A 21,512-nucleotide genomic window follows, 5' to 3' on the forward strand; every position below is an offset into this window, starting at 1 on the left:
TAAGGATATTAAATGGTAGAATTAATGACGATACTTTGGGAAATGTTACTTTTTATAATTCAAAAGGATGTAGTTTGATAAATTATGTTCTAAATGAATGTAAGAGTTTTCATACTATAAGTGATTTTTCTTCAGGTAACTTTTCTATTTTCTCTGACCATTCACCTGTATCGTTTAAAATAAAGGTGTACTGGGAGTCGCCCGTGCATGAAGATGGAAACCCTACAGGTAGAACACATTGTAAATCCGTTAAAGAGCCAATTTTAAGTTGACACCCCCAAATTGTAAGCTGTCTGTCAATCAAACATTTAACAATAGATCTCAGGAGGAGTGACATATGCAGACACTGTGGTCTGGGGCTACCCCAGAGAGGTAACAGCCAGTATCTACAGGTATTCTTTAGCTCTTGAGGAAGCCAAGTATACCTGAGTTTTGATAGCAATGATCTGTCCACAACTGCTATTTTCTTGTAATTCAATTGTTTTTAAAAAGGTCCCTGAACAATGCAATTTCAATATAAGTTTAATTTTTCCCATCTATATACCTGTACGAAATCAAACAATAATTTGCACAATAATTTATAAAACTTGTAACCTATTGAAATAATTTATGTCATCAATTTATGATACCTCTATATTTATTTCGGATTTCAAACATGTCGGTTGAGCATCACTGAAGAGACATTATTTGTCGAAATGCGCATCTGGTGCATTCAAATTGGTACCGTATCAGTTTTACATTATGGTCCCTGGGTCGAGGCCTCTGCTGGTGAACTGTTAGTCCCCGAGGGTCTCTACAGCCCAGTAGCTAAGTACTTCGTTACTAGCTTGAAAATACGGATGTATATTTAATAGGGTCGGAAAGTCTCGGCACGTGACCTGCGAGAAAGCGCGATAAAATTCACTTCCGGACAATAACCCATTATGGCTTTATCAATAACATACTGAGCAAATTACGTAAACGGTCAAAGTAAACTTACAAAAATGTGAAAAATAACGAGTTCACTGGTGCGCGTATTGCCACTATGTGGCGTGGAACTTGTATCACTAATGGCCGGTTGCGTATCTGTAGTTCACATAAGCATAGTTCTACCTGTCTGTACACTGGGTGCGTCGTCCATTGCGACATTGCTCCTCCCCCTGTAGAGCTGCCCATCAACATATAGCCGATCCCTAACCATCTTAGTCCTGCGTCCTGATTGTTTAAATTGCTTCTGAATGGGGTACAAATCGCGTCGTCTTTCTTTTATCTCAGAAGGATATTGTTCATGCACTCCATACAGTTTTCCTTTCAGTTTGTAAGCACTTTTCTTTACGTTTACCAAATCTCCATGATATAGGAACCGTGTCACTATCGGACGGTCTTTCCCACTTGTAAATCGTCCAAAACGGTGAACATTCCCAAAACTCTATATCATTCTCTATTCCTAATTCGTAATAAATAAAGTCCCGCAATTTTCTCTCTGTGTTCTCATTATTTGACTCCCCACCTAGTCCAGTCAATACCAAGTTATTATTTTTTTTATAGATCTGCATTTTAAATCCAACACTGACTCTTTTAAACTGGTAATGTACTAATGTACTATATAACATTATTTTCTTTAATAATAATTGACATATGAATATGATTTTGTAATTACTGTGCTATAGAAGTGTCCTATCAAGGGGCCCCTGGCACTCTAGACGATGATTAAAATGGGGTACTTGATAATAAAAGAAAGAAAATCAGGCTTAGATCTATATAATTTTGAATGCTTTTCAAATTATTCCAAAACAATATTGTGATTTTCTTTAATTTTCATGTAAAACTTCATTCTTCTCAGTTTTCTAGAACAAAGAAAAAATATCTAAATTATTTAAACTTTTATATTGGTTTTGTAGGATGATTGTATCAAATTTAAATATCACATAACGTTATCTCTAAATGAAAATTTAGGGTCTAAATTATGGAAAGCCAAAGGGTTCAATATTCTATCTTTGTAATTATGTATTTGTTGTTCCTAAATGCGCCATCGGTTCAATGTAAATAAAAAAAATGTTAATTGTTATCTTGACATTTGTAGTGCATAACGGTATATTCGTCATTTGAATTGCGTAAGATGTAAATGGAATATATGTTTGTGTAGATGCGTAACAAGTGAATGCATTATTTATTTAATGTAAATTTGAAATTGAATCTTCGTCATCCGTAGTTGAGCATTTGCACATTGTAGTTTGTTAAGCCTATGCGAGTTGTGGTAAATGTGTTTTGGTAATCCGTCCGATGTTAGTTCGACATTCGCATTTGCTCAATTCAACATTTGTAAATTGTTATACCATTATGACGACAGAGGGCGCGCGCTACATAGTATCTTTTGGGAAACACACTATAATGTCTATAGAATCATATAGGAGGACTAGTTAACACTCGGGTGTCTAGCACACTCAACATTAACCGGTTGGCGCTAAAAGTCGTTGAAAATGTGCTGCTGAAGTAGTTTGATCAGAGACTTGATGTAGAACATTGTTGTAAGTATCAATATAGATGACTGGACTGATTTTTTCCATGAGTTTACTTTAAACAAACAGTGTATGCCATTTAGTAACCATATACCACCAGGGACGTTACATTTATTTGTGCGAGACCAAAAACTCTTGTACATATTTGCTTTGATTGGGATTGATTTTTGTTTTTGCGCCCCCTCCCCATCATTTTTGCATTGTTATCACTGAAATTCGTAATTCACAATATTAAATAGTTAATATGTACATTGGGTACAAATTCTAAAACACGCAAAAACTATTCTGGTTTTATAGGCGTCGGAAAGGGGGGGGGGGCTAAACCAACAAAAAATTTTCTACGTCGTTTGGGGGGTATTATGTCTATCTTTGCAAAAAAAAGTGGAGGGGGGGGCTAAGTCCCTCCCTAGTCCCCCCCCCCCCCGGTTCCGACGCCTATGGGTTTTATATTTGTAAACAAAGTGAATCAGTTATCATTTACCAATTGTTTTCATTAAATGACAGCCAACCTTGAATGTAACATATTTAAAGTTTTTATATAATAGACCAGTCGGGCTATTTTTCCATAATTTTTACTAGGCCAGGCCATAAAACCAGTAGCCTGAGCCATGGCCTAGATTTGAATTTTACATTATTTCCACAAGCACTTGTTTCGTATCTGATCACCCCCTTCTTTTTCTCTCCACAAGATAGCTAACTCAATTTCAGACACTCCAATTTCAAAACTCCTAATTTTGTTAAAAATGTATCATTAATCAACATTACCGGGGGTATTTTGATATAGTTTAATTTGAGATACTTTTCTCTTGTCAAAAAAATTGTTCCAGTTGTCCTCTGTCAAGCCTCTTTATTGTAAACCACTCATTTTATCTGTATTTTGGTATAGTTTAATTTGAGATACTTTTCTCTTGTCAAAAATAACTGTTCCAGTTGTCCTCTGTCAAGCCTCTTTATTGTAAACCACTCATTTTATCTGTTTAAAGCAGAGAAAGAAACATTATCTTTTTATTTGATAGTCTAGCTGTTAGAGGTTATTTATAAACCTTGTTGGCCACATATAGAGTCCTTGTACATATATGTTAATATACGCTTCCTAGACTCTAAATATTTAGAGGATGTAGAAGAATTCTTGTACTTAATTTTTTACTCAAAGCAAACACGAGAATAGAGAGGAAACAACTGAAAATCCCATGATACAGTTAATTACACTAAAAAAGAGTAACAATTCCATTTTTAGTGCAACAATTGCCCTGTTAGGGAATTGTGTCCAACCTTTTAAACAGTCGTATTGATGAACCATCGGGATATTTTTTCATGATTGATTATCAGTATAATCGGACACACTATAATTGATTAATAATCGATTAATTTCAAGTATTAAATTTGTTTATTATTGAATGAAGAATGAATTGGTAAAAAATTTGGGGTGATTTCTGAAATGCATTGTTGATGTATTTTTTATCATTGGATTCATTTATCAAATTAATACTTATGAATTAGTTACATTCACAGAAAATAAATCAAGAAAGCATGAAAATAATTTACTTTAAGTTATATTTTGATTAATCGATTATCAAAAATTTTAATAGATTATCTATACATTGTAATCGGGGGCCATTTCCATTAGATAATCGAATTTTTCTATTAATCGGTACATCGTCGGAAGAAACTCTACTTATGATAAACAGAAGGAATGAAACTCATAGTAAAAATATGGTATGAACTTGCATATCAAAATATCTTCCTTGCACAAAATAAAATAATTTACCTCGGACTTCGAAAGGCCGGGAAAATAATAGCTCCGAGGGAATGTCACATAAACTGGTCCTCTAATATGATTCTATAGTCTGTTTCCCAAAAGATTCGATGTAGCGCGCGCCCTCTGTCGTCATAATGGTTGTAATGGGTGTGTATTTTATTAACGTGCTTTTTGCCGTCACCGGTGTCACTATCTCTGTGTCACGCGCGGTACCGGTGACGTTGCTAAGTAAACAACAGCAACTTTGTAGGTAGGTTTAATTTTAAAGTGAGTTGTTACATCGTAGAGCTAGGGGTAGGACGTGTTATTGATAACTGTATATTTTAATGTTAACTTAGAGAATAAATCGTTTATATTTATACCCAAATCACGGAGACTGCTTGGTTTATCTTTTATTATCCTAAATTGACATTCGGGACAAAAGGAAATATATTTTCCTAATTTACAGGGACTGATGTTCTCATGAGAAGGATTTGAAATCCTCGTGCTACATGTACATCCATTCCCGTTACAATGGTAAAACAACGAACAAATGTTGAAATGCAGTAAACGAATGAACAAATTCGAATGTCGAACTATCATCGGACGGATTACCAAAATAATTTACTGTAACTCGCAACTGCAATGTGCAAATGCTCAAATACGGATGACGAAGATCTAATTTCAAATTTACATTGAATAAATAATGCATTCACTTGTTACGCATCTACACAGACATTACATTCCTTTACATCTTACGCCATTCAAATAACGGATATACCGTTATGTACTACAAATGTCAAGATAACGATTAACATTTTTCTATTTTACATTGAACCAATGGCGCATTTAGGAACAACAAATACATAATTACAAAGATAGAATATTGAACTCTTTAGTTCTCCATACTAAATATCGTTGCTTAGTATTATAGTTTAATACCGGTAAAATTGCTATAGCTGCAGAACACACTTTTAACGAAAGTGTAATACTCCACAACGTCCACAGGCCTCATCACTGTTTTCATTTTCTTATTAATACAATGAATACATGTATGATGTATGATAATGTGACATATCAACAGAGGTAGATTCATTTCATGCACAGTCAACAGTTGATATTGTTAATCTCTTTTCAGTAGTCTATTTTATAGAAATCACAGGATACTCGGAAAACGGAACAGAAATGAAAAAAATAAAAAGCAAAATCAAAACGCGGAACGAAACAGAACCAAAAAAAAACGGATCGGGAAATTCAAAATATATAAATCATATAGTTTTCTTAACGAAATATAACATAGCAGGTAGATTTTGTCTTTATACATGCATTAATGAATATCAATACACATTAATTTATATCAATGGAAATATGATGTTATTCAATTATTTTACACAATGTAAAAAACTTTCCTGTGCCACAACACTAATGATATACATGCATAGTGAATATATTCAGTGCATTCTATATAATTCTAAACTTTTCAAACAAATACATATGGGCAGAGAATGGAAAAAATAAGTTATCAAATAACGATCACATTTTCACGAGAGAGAGAGAGAGCGAGAGAGAGAGAGAGGGCGAGAGAGAGAGAGAGAGAGAGAGAGAGAGAGAGAGAGAGAGAGAGAGAGAGAGAGAGCAAAAACAACAGCTGAAGAACAGAAAAAGAGGTTACAATTGTAACTTTATCTTTTCAATGTTGTTTTCAGGGGGATGAAAACCTCTTATTAATTGGATAGGCTTGTAAGATTATTTCTAAAGGTGAATACCAGAGAAGAAACAATAAGATTTGAAAAGTTATTTCTTTTTCGGTATTTTATTTTTTTATTTTCAATTTTATTTATATTTGTGAAACAACATACTTTCACAATCGATGGGAGAGAATGTGTCAGAAAATGGCAACTCCGGGAAAAGGGGTAGTATATACAAGCACTTGCAAGTTATTACGATTTTAAAATACGTACATGCACACACCATGTAAGTATATATGTATAACTTACAAGTATGAAGTATATGAAACTGTGGAACATAAGGATGACTTCCCGTTTTCAATGAAATTTCGTTTGCCCTTGTTCATAATACAATAAGCTTTTTGATTTTACAAAATGCCAATCACCCTCGTAATATCAACTATGCATACAGCATTTTACGTTCCGTTTCATTTTCCATTCCACATTTAAGCAACACCCGATGATTGATTACAACTTCCAAACCACGCGATCTCTTCCAACCCACGCGGATTTTATATACTACACTACGCGTTTCAAAACGTGTCACAAAACATTTGCTTGCTATTGCAGCACAATAATATTCTAAGTACTTTAAAAATATATATGATACTGCGTCGGTAATTTGACAGAAGCGCAATTGCATGTGAAGGACATTTTCAATCCAGAGTTAATGTTCTTTACACTATTTGTTCTGAATACTTTATAAATTTGCCGATAGGGGACGTTGATTGGAAGACTTTTGAGTACCCGCCTAATAATCGCTGGCGCATGCGCGCCCCAAGCGATTAAAACTTAGTGACTTTGTCATGTGCTTGTGTACACTGGGTCCGAAGTAAGAGGGACAACTCTAATGTGTGTGCAACTGACGACGCTAGTTCGTATATCGACGCGAACAAAGCCGCCATTTAAAGAATATTTTTGACCTAAAACTGTACATTCGAAGCCCCATGGAGTTATGACAGACACTGGGGTTTTCCTTTTCCCAATACAGAAAAGGGGTCCAAAAAGTAGGCGAGCTTGGCTGACTTTACTGTGTCGGAAAGCTCACGATCGTACGACCGGGACAACAGTCAATTGTCAAGGTTACACAATAGATGAGTTTATTTTCTTGCACTTTCTGTTGAAATATTTGTGTTTCAATACAAGGAATAAATAATCATTTTGCAATGTGTAAACAAGATGTGCTCATGTTATATCCCATCTTCCTCGTTCATTGGCTGGTATTAGATCTATATCGAGAAAACGATCCGTTGAACATTTTCTCGTGTTTAACTTTAATATTTTCAGAAGAGCATAATATACTTTTTGAACAACAACCAAAAATATTCTCACAATTTAGTTCGTGTGCACGACCGATTCGTAACCTGTAAAACAGCTGTATAGGTATCCCGAGGTTTACTTCACACCTATGACACTAACAGGTAAACTATTGTGTCTCCATCTGTCTGTCAGTAACACCTTAAGAAGGTACTCAACATTGTCATAATGGCTGATTTCCTTTTAAAACATGGATGAAAATATAAATGTCAGCAATATTTGTCTATTTATTTCAAATATCATTGCTTAGGTGAGTAGCTCAGTTAGTTCAGCACGCCGACTGCAGAACTGCAGATCACTGGTTCAAGTCCAGTAGTTTTGGTTTTTTTTAAATTCAGATTGCTTTGTACTAAATATCCATTTGCTGACTAAATAAAGTTTTAAAAGTTTTTTATTTCAAGATATCGTTGTACATATCTGCCACTTTTCATTTATATCAAATGTCTCCTGGTGTAGCATTCCTCCTTAATCGTCTGACGAAATATCCTTTCTATCGTGTTCTGAATTAGTCGGAAATATACATATACTTTGATTGACTAATCTGGGAACTTTTATTCGTACACTTTATCAATGTATTAAGCTAGCGATGACGTAATAATACGTGTCTCTGATATGAAAAGCTGTAGCTTTATCTCCAATGATAGTTTCTTCTGATGGAAAAAAAATCAGCGGCATTTGATGGATTCTTCCATTTCTGGATTTTGAACAAAGGTTGAAGTCTATTCAGGTAAGATATGACCAGAAGATATAAAATCCAACCATAGATACTCTGAAAGTACTAGATCCGGAATTGCTAGGGGTTGTCGTTTTTTTTCTGTCAAAGATTTCATCTTCTGACACAGGTGGGATACCTTCATCTAGTGTATTGCCTCGGCAGCCGTAGCTGTGTTTCACGACATTGGGATCTTTCACTGGCGGGCAACTGTTCTTTAAGTTCCGAAAGCACTTGTTGTTTCCTGCAGACATCAGTCTAATATCTGTGTCAGTATTGCACGTAATATTATTATTAGTGAATGTCTGAAGAAGTGAATCAAAACCACAGAGTGTTGAATTTATTGTATTCCCACGGATCACGAGGGATGAAATCGACTTCTGATTCACAATGGGCTGTTGTTCCATCAACTGAATGTAAGAGTTTGTCAATAGTAGTTCTTTAACATCTTTAAGCTCAGCAAAGGAAGCATACCTCATAGTCCCCACCCTCATTCCATCCATTATAAACCGTCCGACTCCCTGGACTCCATGAAAAGCTAACTTTGAAATTTCTTTGATATCAACATTGATGAATTCAATATTCTGAATATATTTCAAGTCAGAAAACGCATTGTGAACAATTGTGTCAACGCGGGAATCCTGTATCAATATTTGACTCATGTTAGAAACAGACGACAATGAACAGGTGTGAATATATCTAATAGATGACGTTGTAATTTTAAAGGTTTTCAAGTCAGGAGAATTTTTGACAAGGTCTTGTAGTAGTCTTTTCCGCAAATTCCCAATATCCGATGATGAAACTTGAAGTTCTACCATGGAGGAAGGAAAACTCTTGGGGTCTATATAGGTTTGATTGTAGCAGATGATTACATCACTTCCGGTGCATTTTGTCGGAAGAAACCCATTAGTACTTTGGATGAAATAAATCAATCCGGATAACAATATTATTCGAAAATGTCCGTACTCCTACAAAACAGTACAGATTATACAGGTGAAAAGAAACACCAATTTATCAAAACAATGACACACTGTTGCTTGTAATAGTTTGTAACAGCGGCCGAATTTCATTTCATGTTTTTTAAACTTAAATTATAGAAAATCTAATCTACCTACCATTATTGTCCATAAGATAGGCTTCGTTTGGACATGCCTCTTCAACCTGTTGAGCCTTAAAACTCCATATAGTATGAAACAGACGTGTTATGAATCATGTGATGGGCTGAGTAACACAGTACTTCCGATTCACAAAGGTTTAAGTGCTAGTTTCCGTGTTTTTCTATTTTCAACACAAAAGTCTTGACTTAGGTACGCTTTTCAAGCTTCACCATCCCTTCACCGCTTACAAACTAAACATGTTGGTATTACACTTACATGTACCTAATACACGTATATATATATATATATATATATATATATATATATATATATGAATGATATTTTATTAAAATGACCTTTGATCCTATCCAACATTACTTTGCGTCATTGTTTGTTACAGAGGAGAAGGCGTTCTAAGTTTTAAGAACTTGTGCCCAATTCTTTTCTTGTAAACATCATAACAATGAAACATTTTCAGAGCAACTCTTGATAGCGGTAGCAAATTACAACAAATTGTTATGACATCTATTGGATCGGGGTCGTTATACTAAATAAAATGAACATTTCCACGTATTTGTTCTGTTATTGTGTATATGTGTTTAAATGATGGGCTGGGAAGTGGTTACTTACTAAAATTGTGTACATGTGGTTGGTTGTTTTTCTTTATTTCTTTTTTTAACTTTTAAAATAAAATTACAAAGTTTTCAAAGATGCCGTCGTTTGAAAATATATCAATAGTTACAGTGAACTATCAGGGGCTGGCAACAATGTAAGGATGTTATCACAACAGAAACGCTATTCTGTCATATCTCTCCACGCTATATATTCTATATTTTGAATCTCAGTGGGGTTACAAGGGCGTCTTTAATTCACATTTATATATGTCGAATTAAATGGGGTGTGTGTATTTCGTTCAATAACAACTTCGAGTTTGAAATTCATGGTGGTGCTGTAATTTAAATTGTACTTGCACTAGATATGACAGTTGAATAGAAGTAGATAACATTTATTGTCCGAATACTGATAACCCTCAATTTCATGAAAATGTAAGAAATGCTTCTTTTTTAAGAATTTGACAATTATTTAACATGGCGATTTCAGTCTTACATTAAACCCTCACAGGATACTTATAAAACATACTGTGGTAGTTATAGTGGTAATGAAGGACCAACAAATCCTGGATTATTTTATAGATTTAAATCCATATAAAGAATCTAAACATGGCTTAAAATCCTCTGAAACAAAGTCTCTTTGATTATATTTCTTATTTATGACAGTTTGGCATAAAGCCAGGATGTAGATCTGACCATTATAGTTTTGTACGTTAATTAAAATTTAATCCCGTAAGAGAGGGCGTGGGCTTTGGAAATTTTAAAATAAGTAATAATTACATGATGACAAAAGATGATGTATACAAAATTTCGTAGAGTTATTGCACAAAACGATATTCTGTATACATCAACGAGATGTCAATCATGTAGTTAATGTATCCCTTGACCTTGTCACTGACCCCTCCCCATATGGATGGGGGGGGGGTCATCCACTAATTAAAAAAATTCAATTTGCAACACGTGATTTACTCAACGCTATGGGAATTGTGAATTCATTTTATTTATGAAAGGTGAAGATAACGAACAGTGATCAATCTCATAACTCCCATAAGCAATACAAAATAGAGAGTTGGGCAATCACGGACTCCTGAATATACCAGAAGTGGGATCAGGTGCCTAGGAGTAGTAAGCATCCCCTGTCGACCGGTCCCACCCGCCGTGATCCCTGTATCTTGATCAGGTAAACGGAGTTATCCGTAGTCGAAATCAGTGTGCCAAGAACGGTCTAACAATCTGTATGAAATAAGTCGGACAGCATTTGACTCAATGATAGGATGTATTGGCAAACTAGATTCTTATAACGACCATATAATTTGCGAAATGCTGACTTTAAACGATGTTTAAACGAAACCCCTACATCATCAACTTGTTTGTCAGTAGCCTGGCTTGATTTGAAAACTGATCATACGCAGAACAAGATCTTGCGTATCGAATCAGTTGAGATATATAAACACCATATGCAAGTGATAATGGAATATTGCTACATAAACATGGGAAGTTGATAATGGAGAAGCTGAAATTATCCCGTTTATCATAAAATTGAGTATTTAGTTTGCCGTTAATATCTATTTTCAATAAAATACCTAAGTATGAAGCAGAAGTGGACGACTCTGTGGTGTCTTTTATTTCGTATGAATATTTGCGTTTTCCAATTTTGTTAAAGAAGTAACTGTCTATGATGTAAAAAAAAAATCGTCTTTAATTTATCACGAGGAATGGTCGTGTAGTGTTGAAGTCATACGTTTTGATGTTGATTTGAGAAAAGGTTTGCGATTTCAAGTTTACTAAAAGTTCGTTCGAATTTTCTTAGAATCCATATTTGATTTAGAATCCATATTTGATTTACACCACTTCTGGCATATGTAGTCTCACAGTACGTTTGAAGTTTCTCCTTCACATCTGTTTATATTTTCGTGAGGAGCAAAAATAAATGTGTTGCAGTTTTGAAAGTATATGAGATTATGAGATGATATAAATACCTTAAGCCTCTTCTCATTGCATTGACAGCCGCGGTGGTCTAAATGTAGAGCGTTCGCCCCGAATGCGGAAGATCTGGGTTCGAATCCCGGCCGCGACAGAATCTTTTAAAACAAGTAGTGACAGTTTCATCGCCAAACCCTCGGCATCATGTGTGAATGTCACAGGTTCTCGGAGATGATCTTAAAAACGGATGCCCCGTATCACAGTAGGCGTGGCACGTTAAAGAACCCTCATTACTAAATGGCCATAAGCGCCTAGCATAGGCCTAAATTTGACGCCCTTTAATGGTCTTAGGGACGTCTCTATATGAGTGAAAAATTCTCAACCATATTGCATTGACATATTGAATGAAAATTAAAGTTAGTTCTTATATACTAGTATTTCACAAGTGGGGTAGCTTATATGTAAATGAAGTGCATCCATACGCAATGATTAGCCTATTTGAAAGTTTACATGTTTGATATATTAACCATAAACCTTCAGTTTCAGTTAGTAAGAATGTTAAGGAGGTGCACCATAAACCTTCAGTTAGTAAGAATGTTAAGGTGCACCATAAACCTTCAGTTAGTAAGAATGTTAAGGAGGTGCACCATAAACCTTCAGCTTCAGTTAGTAAGAATGTTAAGGAGGTACATACCTTCAGTTTCAGTTAGTAAGAATGTTAAGGAGGTGCACCATAAACCTTCAGCTTCAGTTAGTAAGAATGTTAAGGAGGTACACTACATCATCATAATGGCAGACTTCCTTTTAAAACGTGGATGAAAATATTGATATCAGTAGCTCAGTAGGTTAGCACGTCAACTCCTGAACTGTAGATCGTGGGTTCGAGTCCAGCAGGGGTTTCTAAGTATTTTCAGATTCATTTTGACTAAATCATATTTTTCTGGTGTAACATTTCTCCTTAATGGAGAATCGAAGTGAATGTAAATATTGTGTAATGTCTTTAATTTTGGATTTATAAATAACTCTGGATTAGATTTCTGGCATTTAATAATATATATATAATATGTTAAATTAAATTCAAATAAAGTCATTACAATAAGATTAATCCAACGGATGATGAAAACTCACAAGACAAATTTCACAATCGATTTTGATAGGTGACAGTACTGATTTGAACAGCGTTGGTTCGATTTATCCATGATACAATGATTACATTGGTTCAATTTATCCATGATACAATGATTACATTGGTTCGATTTATCCATGATACAATGATGACATTGGTTCGATTTATCCATGAGACAATGATGAACACGTTGAAAAGAGCAGTGACAGGGTCTAAAATCTAGTGGGAAAGTTTGAAATCGATTTAAGAGTCTTTAACATTGCAGAGAAACGTATACATTAAATATCCATTGTTTCACATTTAGACATCCATCATCTGGCACTTAAAAACCTTTACAATATGTGTTCACTGATTAGAGAATAACTTCTCCAATGACTGTTGTAAAACATGTCATATAATATCACCGGGTTGTTTCACTCTTTCACACGCTGTACTGTAGATTTAGTAAGAATACAAGCACTTTGTGATGGAAAGTATCCATTCGTCGTCCTAAAGTCATCTCGATACGGGCGGACTGAGACATTTCAAAAACGGTTTCTATAAATTAAAATTTCCATTGCTTCATGTATTGTCCTGCAAAGTATGGTGATGAATATTGCCATTTGTTGAGGTTTCTTTTAGTTCCATTTCCTCCGTTCCATCTGTAGGCACAATCAACGACTTGTAACACTGGTCTCCATTTTTGGTACCGTCATACTCGGACCTTATAGAGAGAGTTTGGTTTGTGGTCTGGTTGAGTCGTTTAGAGGTTGAAAACCTGTTTTGACTATGTCTTATGCTTCTCCTTATGTTAGAAATAACCTGCAAATCAAATTTTAAATTCTTGAACGAGTCAAGTGGACCACGTCATTCACCTAAATCACATTTAGAGGGGTGGTTTAAAAGCTAAAGTATGCATGCAACTACAGTAAAGAAAGTCCAATCATTCTGGAACATTATCACGTGTAGGTAATAACTCTTCGTCAACGTCATGAGATGAAATAGTAATTAGGGACCTAGAATACCCCCCCCCCCCCCCCGAAAGCAATTTGCTTACCAACAAATCGGATGACCAAAACTACAATGTTGAAGTTTCGAAAAAAGTAACGAAAAAAGTCACTCTTCTTTTGGGACCTTCAGTAAAATATTTGGTTACTCTTATTACATATAAGTACTAATATGTATTCGGTAAGGGCAGCCAAAGATATATTATTGGTATACAAGGAAATATGCATTAAATTTTAGTTTCATACAATTTTAGTCTTTTAAATCACTACGATGATTTTCGCCCCACCCTGGAACCAAAACCCCTACCCTTGGAATCATGACAATTCTGGTAAAGGACTATCTGAATTTGAAATTATTTGGAAGGGTAGTTATCAAGAAGTTGTAAATATTCAATTGTTAACACTGACAAGTTTGGCTACACCGGACCCCTAATTGGATCACGAAATCTACTAATTTGGTAAAAGACTACCTGTTCCTTCTCCCTATCCATTTAGTTTCAATTTAATATCACTAGTATTAAAGAAGATACAATTGAAGTGGTTTACACAGTCAAAAACACTATATACCAAGTTTGATCCTGAATTTTACAATTTTAATAGAATTTCACTCTCTTTTATCATGGACTACCTGTATTTACACCGGATCATTGACCTAGTACCTACCTCTCCATTTAGGAAGCAAAACACCATCGCAACGAAGAAACCCTGAAAATTAAATCAAAATTTAGGTGACCGACTAGTCTTACTATTTGAGAACCGACACTATGAGACTCGTACACAATGTATGTAACGATCAACTTATATTCAACAGCTGTAAATAAAACAACAGGCCCATGGGCCACATCGCTCACCTGGGCCCATATCTGAAGACTTTCCATATATATTTGCATGTAAAACCTTAGTCCCTATTATGGCCCAAACTACCCTTTGCAAACTTGAATCTACACTATGTCAGAAAGCTTTCATGTAAATGTCAACTTCTTTGGCCCAATGGTTCTTGAGAAGAAGATTTTTAAAGCTTTTTCCTATATTTGTATGTAAAACTTTGAACCCCCCCCCACTTGTGGCCCCATCCTACCCCCCGGGGGCTATGATTTGAACAAACTTGAATCTGCACTATGTCAGAAAGTTTTCTTGTAAATATCAGCTTTTCTGACTCAGTGGTAATTAAGAAAAAGATTTTAACTATATATTTGTATGTAAAACTTTGATCCCCCTTGTGGCCCCATCCTACCCCCGGGGCCCATGATTTGAACAAACTTGAATCTGCATTATGTCAGAAAGTTTTCATGTAAAAATCAGCTTTTCTGGCTCAGTGGTTCTTGAGAAGATTTTTCCTATATATTTGTATGTAAAACTTTGACCCCCTATTGTGGCCCCATCCAACCCCCGGAGCCCATGATTTGAACAAACTTGAATCTGCATTATGTCAGGAAGCTTTCATGTAAATCTCAGCTTTTCTGGCTTAGTGGTTCTTGAGAAGAAGATTTTTAAAGTTTTTCCCTATATATTTGTATGTAAAACTTTGACCCCCTATTGTGGCCCCATCCAACCCCCGGAGCCCATGATTTGAACAAACTTGAATCTGCATTATGTCAGGAAGCTTTCATGTAAATCTCAGCTTTTCTGGCTTAGTGGTTCTTGAGAAGAAGATTTTTAAAGATTTTTCATATATATTTGTATGTAAAACTTTGATCCCCTATTGTGGCCCTATCCAACCCCCAGGGCCCATGATTTGAACAAACTTGAATCTGCATTATGTCAGAAAGTTTTCATGTAAAAATTAGCTTTTCTGGCTCAGTGGTTCTTGAGAAGATTTTTCCTATATATTTGTATGTAAAACTTTGATCCCCTATTGTGGCTCCATCCAACCCCCGGAGCCCATGATTTGAACAAACTTGAATCTGCATTATGTCAGGATGCTTTCATGTAAATCTCAGCTTTTCTGGCTCAGTGGTTCTTGAGAAGAAGATTTTTAAAGTTTTTCCCTATATATTTGTATGTAAAACTTTGATCCCCCCTTGTGGCCCCATCCTAACCCCGGGGGTCATGATTTGAACAAACTTGAATCTGCACTATGTCAGAAAGTTTTCATGTAAAAATCAGCTTTTCTGGCTCAGTGGTTCTTGAGAAAAAGGTTTTTAAAGATTTTTCCTATATATTTGTATGTGAAACTTTGATCCCCCCCTTGTGGCCCTATCCTACCCCTGGGGGTCATGATTTGAACAAACTTGAATCTGCACTATGTCAGAAAGTTTTCATGTAAAAATCAGCTTTTCTGGCTCAGTGGTTCTTGAGAAGAAGATTTTTAAAGATTTTTCATATATATTTGTATGTAAAACTTTGATCCCCTATTGTGGCCCTATCCAACCCCCAGGGCCCATGATTTGAACAAACTTGAATCTGCATTATGTCAGAAAGTTTTCATGTAAAAATTAGCTTTTCTGGCTCAGTGGTTCTTGAGAAGAAGATTTTTCCTATATATTTGTATGTAAAACTTTGATCCCCTATTGTGGCTCCATCCAACCCCCGGAGCCCATGATTTGAACAAACTTGAATCTGCATTATGTCAGGATGCTTTCATGTAAATCTCAGCTTTTCTGGCTCAGTGGTTCTTGAGAAGAAGATTTTTAAAGTTTTTCCCTATATATTTGTATGTAAAACTTTGATCCCCCCTTGTGGCCCCATCCTAACCCCGGGGGTCATGATTTGAACAAACTTGAATCTGCACTATGTCAGAAAGTTTTCATGTAAAAATCAGCTTTTCTGGCTCAGTGGTTCTTGAGAAAAAGGTTTTTAAAGATTTTTCCAATATATTTGTATGTGAAACTTTGATCCCCCCTTGTGGCCCTATCCTACCCCTGGGGGTCATGATTTGAACAAACTTGAATCTGCACTATGTCAGAAAGTTTTCATGTAAAAATCAGCTTTTCTGGCTCAGTGGTTCTTGAGAAGAAGATTTTTAAAGATTTTTCATATATATTTGTATGTAAAACTTTGATCCCCCCTTGTGGCCCCATCCAACCCCAGGGGCCCGTGATTTGAACAAACTTGAATCTGCATTATGTCAGGAAGCTTTCATGTAAATCTCAGCTTTTCTGGTTTAGTGGTTCTTGAGAAGAAGATTTTTAAAGTTTTTCCCTATATATTTGTATGTAAAACTTTGATCCCCCCTTGTGGTCCCATCCTACCACCAGAGGCCATGATTTGAACAAACGTGAATCTGCAATATGTCAGGAAGCTTTCAGGTAAAGTTCAGCTCTTCTGGCCCAGTGGTTATTGAGAAGAAAATTTTTAAATGACCCCACCCTATTTTTGCATTTTTGTGATTATCTCCCCTGTGAAAGGGACATGGCCCTTCATTTCAACAAACTTGAAAGCCCTTCACCCAAGGATGCTTTTGGCCAAGTTTGGTTGAAATTGGCCCAGTGGTTCTGGAGAAGAAGTCGAAAATGTGAAAAGTTTACAGACAGACAGACAGACGGACGCCGGACAAAATGTGATCAGAATAGCTCACCTGAACCGAAGATTCAAGTGAGCTAAAAAGTAAAGATAACGAACATTGATAATCTAATACAAAATGAAGAATAGGTCAAACACGGACCCCTGGATATATCAGAGGTGGGATCAGACAAACACGGACCCCTGGATATATCAGAGGTGGGATCAGACAAACACGGACCCCTGGATATATCAGAGATGAGATCAGACAAACACGGACCCCTGGATATATCAGAGATGGGAGTAGGTGTCTAGAGTGGTAAACATCCCATGTTCACCGGTCACACATAATCCACAGGAGCGAAATTGCGGAGTGTGTTAGTTAAGAAATGAAAGGCGAAGATAACGAACAGTGATCAATCTCATAACTCCTACAAGGTGAAGGTAACGAACAGTGATCAATCTCATAACTCCTATAAAGGTGAAGATAACGAACATTGACCAATCTCATAACTCCTATAAAGGTGAAGGTAACGAACAGTGATCAATCTCATAACTCCTACAAGCAATACAAAGTAGATAGTTGGGCAAACACGGACCCCTGGACACACCAGAGGTGGGATCAGGTGCTTAAGAGGAGTAAGCATCCCCTGTCGACAGGTCACACCCGCCGCGAGCCCTATATCCTGATTAGGTAAACGGAGTTATCCGCAGTCAAAATAAGTGTGCCAAGAACGGCTTAACAATCGGTATGAAACACGCCAGACAGCATTTGACCCAATGATTGAATACTCACCTGAGTATGACTGATTATAACGGATTCTCACCTGAGTATGACTGATTATAACGGATTCTCACCTGAGTATGACTGATTATAACAGACACTCTCTCGTACTCCAGACCGCCCTCCTTACTGATGGGTATCCGGTATATTGTAAAAAAGAGATGTATCCCAAACAACGGAATCAGGATGAACATCGCCTTAACGGCTCTCCTACAAAAGTCAACAAATCAGGATGAACATCGCCTTAACGGCTCTCCTAAAAAAGTCAACAAATCAAAAACATTTAATATCTAATCATAGAAACGATTTCTACTGTCCGAAGTAATATCAGAAGTGCACGATCGCCATAGAAATGTCTGATTGCAAATGGTTGAGCTTCCTCTGGTTTTTCTGCTCGCCCAGTGTTTACGTTTTTCTAATGGTCTTGTGAAAATATTCTAAATTCAATTGCTTCAATTTCTGACTGCTGGCTGAATCGTTTCACTCTTTTTCTCCGAAGTAACTGGTTACCTGATATATCCCGATAATTAACACTGGGACAGTGTTAATTATCGAGATATATCAGGTAACCATCAGGGGCGGATCAAGAAATATTTGAAGGGAGTTTCTACATTAAGTTTGGTTTCCAAAGGTAGATCTACTCTCAAAATGCGTTATCTTTTTATTTTACCTTTTTATAGCAAACTTTTCTGACGAAAGGGGGGGGTCCAAACCCTCTGAACCCCTCCTCTGGATCCGCCACTGACTTGTATGGCATATGAACCACATATATTAATGCCAATACGTTATTAGTTTCCTTTTACCTGAAATTCCCAGGTTCGTTTGGATGAGTTTGTACTTGGGTCAATAGAATCCGTAAAATGTTGCACAGAAAGACGAGATTTAACTGAAAGAGAAGATAACATAGTGAAAGACAGGCTTTTCTCTCCTATCAGAGTTATCTTTCTTTGTATGTTTTAAATCTGTCTATGGAATACATTTGTCTCGAGATGAAGATTAGTTTTTTTTAACTTATTATTCATGTTTTATCAAAACTCAACTGGTGTTTATCCTGTTGATAAAAGATGATCAATTATTTCACGTATTATATATACTGACTGACTGCTTAAATACGCAACACGCTTTTTTTGTTGATATTTTTATAATATTTATCGGGAACACTCACATAGCACCGCTTTTTAAACCCCATTATCTATCACATCTGCGTTCATTATTCAAACGATGTGAGCAGTATTGCACGAAATTTTCTGGGTAATATTCGAAACTAATGAAAAAGTAAAAAAGAGTTTTGTCGCGATAACACAATTCTGATGGTGATTGCAAATGTAAATGTCAAGATAAAAAAAATCTACGCCGCGTTTTTAAAAACAAGATGCCCAATCAAGCCGTCGCTTTGCTGTAAGCAGACGTTCGTCAGTGTGAGCAGACGTTAGTCAGTGTGAGCAGACGTTCGTCAGTGTGAGCAGACGTTAGTCAGTGTGAGCAGACGTTCGTCAGTGGGAAGTAACACGACGTGGTACAATAAGCCAGTTATTTCAATGATATCGTTAGAAAGGAGTAATGAATGATCGCTCAAGATCTGGTCCACCATTTGTGACAACGCCACGTCAACAAGCAACGTCACTTGGGGAATGGGTTTACACACAGTTGGTTTCATGGAAATGTGTCACTGATCTAACGAAAATTATCCAAATCTGAGGAATTTTGAAGATTGTTTATAGGAATTTGATATATATTTGTACATATTAAAATATCCTAATCTTTTTTAATAATCGGGATTGGATAATCCAGATTAACAAAACTCTGCGTGTACTTACGAACAAGAACAGTATGTTAGGTGCGTCAAATATCCATTCCAAATTCTCATAGCTGTTAGCCCAGCAGCTGCAAAACAGTAATGTTTCATTTTGTCACTAGGAGTAAAGACAAAACTACATATATACAAGTACCACAGATCTTTCCAAGCCAAGGTGCGGGTTCACCTCTTGACTAGAAAGAACAGTAAGCACCAGATCTAGAACATCGTCATCTGTTAATGGACGGACTCACCTTTCGTCGCTTAGGACTCCTCTGAGAATCCCGTACACGGATGAGGAGACGAGAGGGACAGCCCAGCCAAACGCGTACATGACCTTGAGTGATCGTGGTGGGGAGAAAGCATTGGACATCAGGCGGTGGAGATAAAACCCCTCACAGAACATCCAAGTGTACGTACAGCACTTAAAATAGATCTTCAGGAACGACAAAAGCTTACACCCCACCTAAAACAGTTTGGTACAAGTTAGGTCAACCCCACTGAAAGATTTACAGATCAGCATTATACACAAAAGTTGAAGACAAAGAGTAGAAGTCGTATTCTGTACTCACGCCATTTTTCAGCAATGTCGTTTCGAACACCGTCGTACTTTTGACTTTGTCGTACGTCACTAACATATCCCATAAGATGTCCATCACCTCTTTAAACACGAAGGACAGAAACAAGTTTACATGAAGCCGTATTCGATGTTGTTTTCTGAGTGACCTGCAATAAGTTTGAAATGAGAATGACATTGGTTTCAGAAAATGAATTATCATTAATTCGTTATATGGGACTTAGTCAATAGCAAACGACAGACTGACGGATAATAGTCTAACTTTGTAAGCCACTCTGTCCTTCGACATTAACAATCCGTAAGGTGAAATTACTAGGTACACATTTGCGGGGGGGGGGGGGGTGTCAAGGGATTTTTAAAGGCGGTTCTACCATTAAGTTTGGGTTTCAAAGGGGGTTCCATCCTCAAAATGCATTTTTACCTTTTTAAAGGAAAATATTCTGACGAAAGTGAAGCTTGTGTTCCAACCCTCGGACCCCCCCCCCCCCCCCCCCCTTCTGGATCCTCTACTACATATACTTCATTGTACTGCCTACATCTTACCTTTGGTGCTGAGTATTATTCAATGTAGACCCACACCGCTTAAATCAATACTGCAGTAAACCTTAACTAGGACTGTCCTAATGGGACTAATACCCCCGCGGGGCATATAAGATGACGGGAAATATTTAATGCAAGCACGTTGAACTTCATTGTTGAACTTCTTTCCACTTCTTCAATTCCTGATTGACTTATGGACGTAAAACGGTATTAGAAATAAACTCTGGACAAATTGTGTCTATTACTACAAGTACAACCAAACCAGAAAATGTCCGTAACTTCCATAACTGTTAAAATATTTCAATGAAAATAGAAGATGCACAACTACATTATATATATAAGATGAGAATAAAGTTTGAATCAAATCTGTTCAACGGTATTAGAATTAAACTCTGGACAAAGTGTGCAACCCCCAAAATGAAAAGAAAATGTGCGTAACTTCTATAACTGTTAAAATATTTCAATGAAAATAGGAGATGCACAACTACATAATATATAGAAAATGTGCATAAAGTTTGAATGAAATATGTCCAGCGGTATTAGAAATAAACTTCGGACAAATTGCGTCTACGGACAAACGGACGGACAGACGGACAAAGTGATTCCAGTATACCCCCCCAAACTTCGTTTGCGGGGGGTA

The 21,512-nt window shown here is 36.4% G+C and overlaps 2 protein-coding genes across 6 annotated transcripts in view; both read right to left on the reverse strand.

The window, feature by feature from the left end:
• Positions 1-7,655: 7,655 nt before the first annotated feature.
• On the reverse strand, positions 7,656-9,259 carry LOC125666607 (uncharacterized). The gene is made up of 2 exons (XM_048899794.2): positions 9,108-9,259; positions 7,656-8,960 (listed from the first exon to the last, which is right to left on the reverse strand). Exons 1-2 carry the CDS (start codon positions 9,108-9,110, stop codon positions 8,004-8,006), a joined length of 960 nt encoding a protein of 319 aa, XP_048755751.2. The 5' UTR covers positions 9,111-9,259; the 3' UTR covers positions 7,656-8,003.
• Positions 9,260-12,652: 3,393 nt separating this feature from the next.
• The window catches only part of LOC125666625 (calcitonin gene-related peptide type 1 receptor-like), a 48,320-nt gene continuing 39,460 nt past the window's right edge, over positions 12,653-21,512 (reverse strand). For all 5 annotated transcript variants that reach the window (XM_056151746.1, XM_056151744.1, XM_056151743.1 and 2 more), the window contains 7 exons: positions 20,328-20,481; positions 20,010-20,221; positions 19,778-19,844; positions 18,764-18,846; positions 18,035-18,170; positions 14,399-14,440; positions 12,653-13,550 (listed from right to left, as the gene is read on the reverse strand). In XM_056151746.1, the coding sequence (XP_056007721.1) occupies positions 13,311-13,550; positions 14,399-14,440; positions 18,035-18,170; positions 18,764-18,846; positions 19,778-19,844; positions 20,010-20,221; positions 20,328-20,481 (934 nt within the window). In that variant the 3' untranslated portion in view covers positions 12,653-13,310. The remainder of the gene's footprint in view (positions 13,551-14,398; positions 14,441-18,034; positions 18,171-18,763; positions 18,847-19,777; positions 19,845-20,009; positions 20,222-20,327; positions 20,482-21,512) is intronic.

Source organism: Ostrea edulis, chromosome 10, assembly GCF_947568905.1.
Source record: "Ostrea edulis chromosome 10, xbOstEdul1.1, whole genome shotgun sequence".
Lineage (NCBI taxonomy): Eukaryota > Metazoa > Mollusca > Bivalvia > Ostreida > Ostreidae > Ostrea > Ostrea edulis.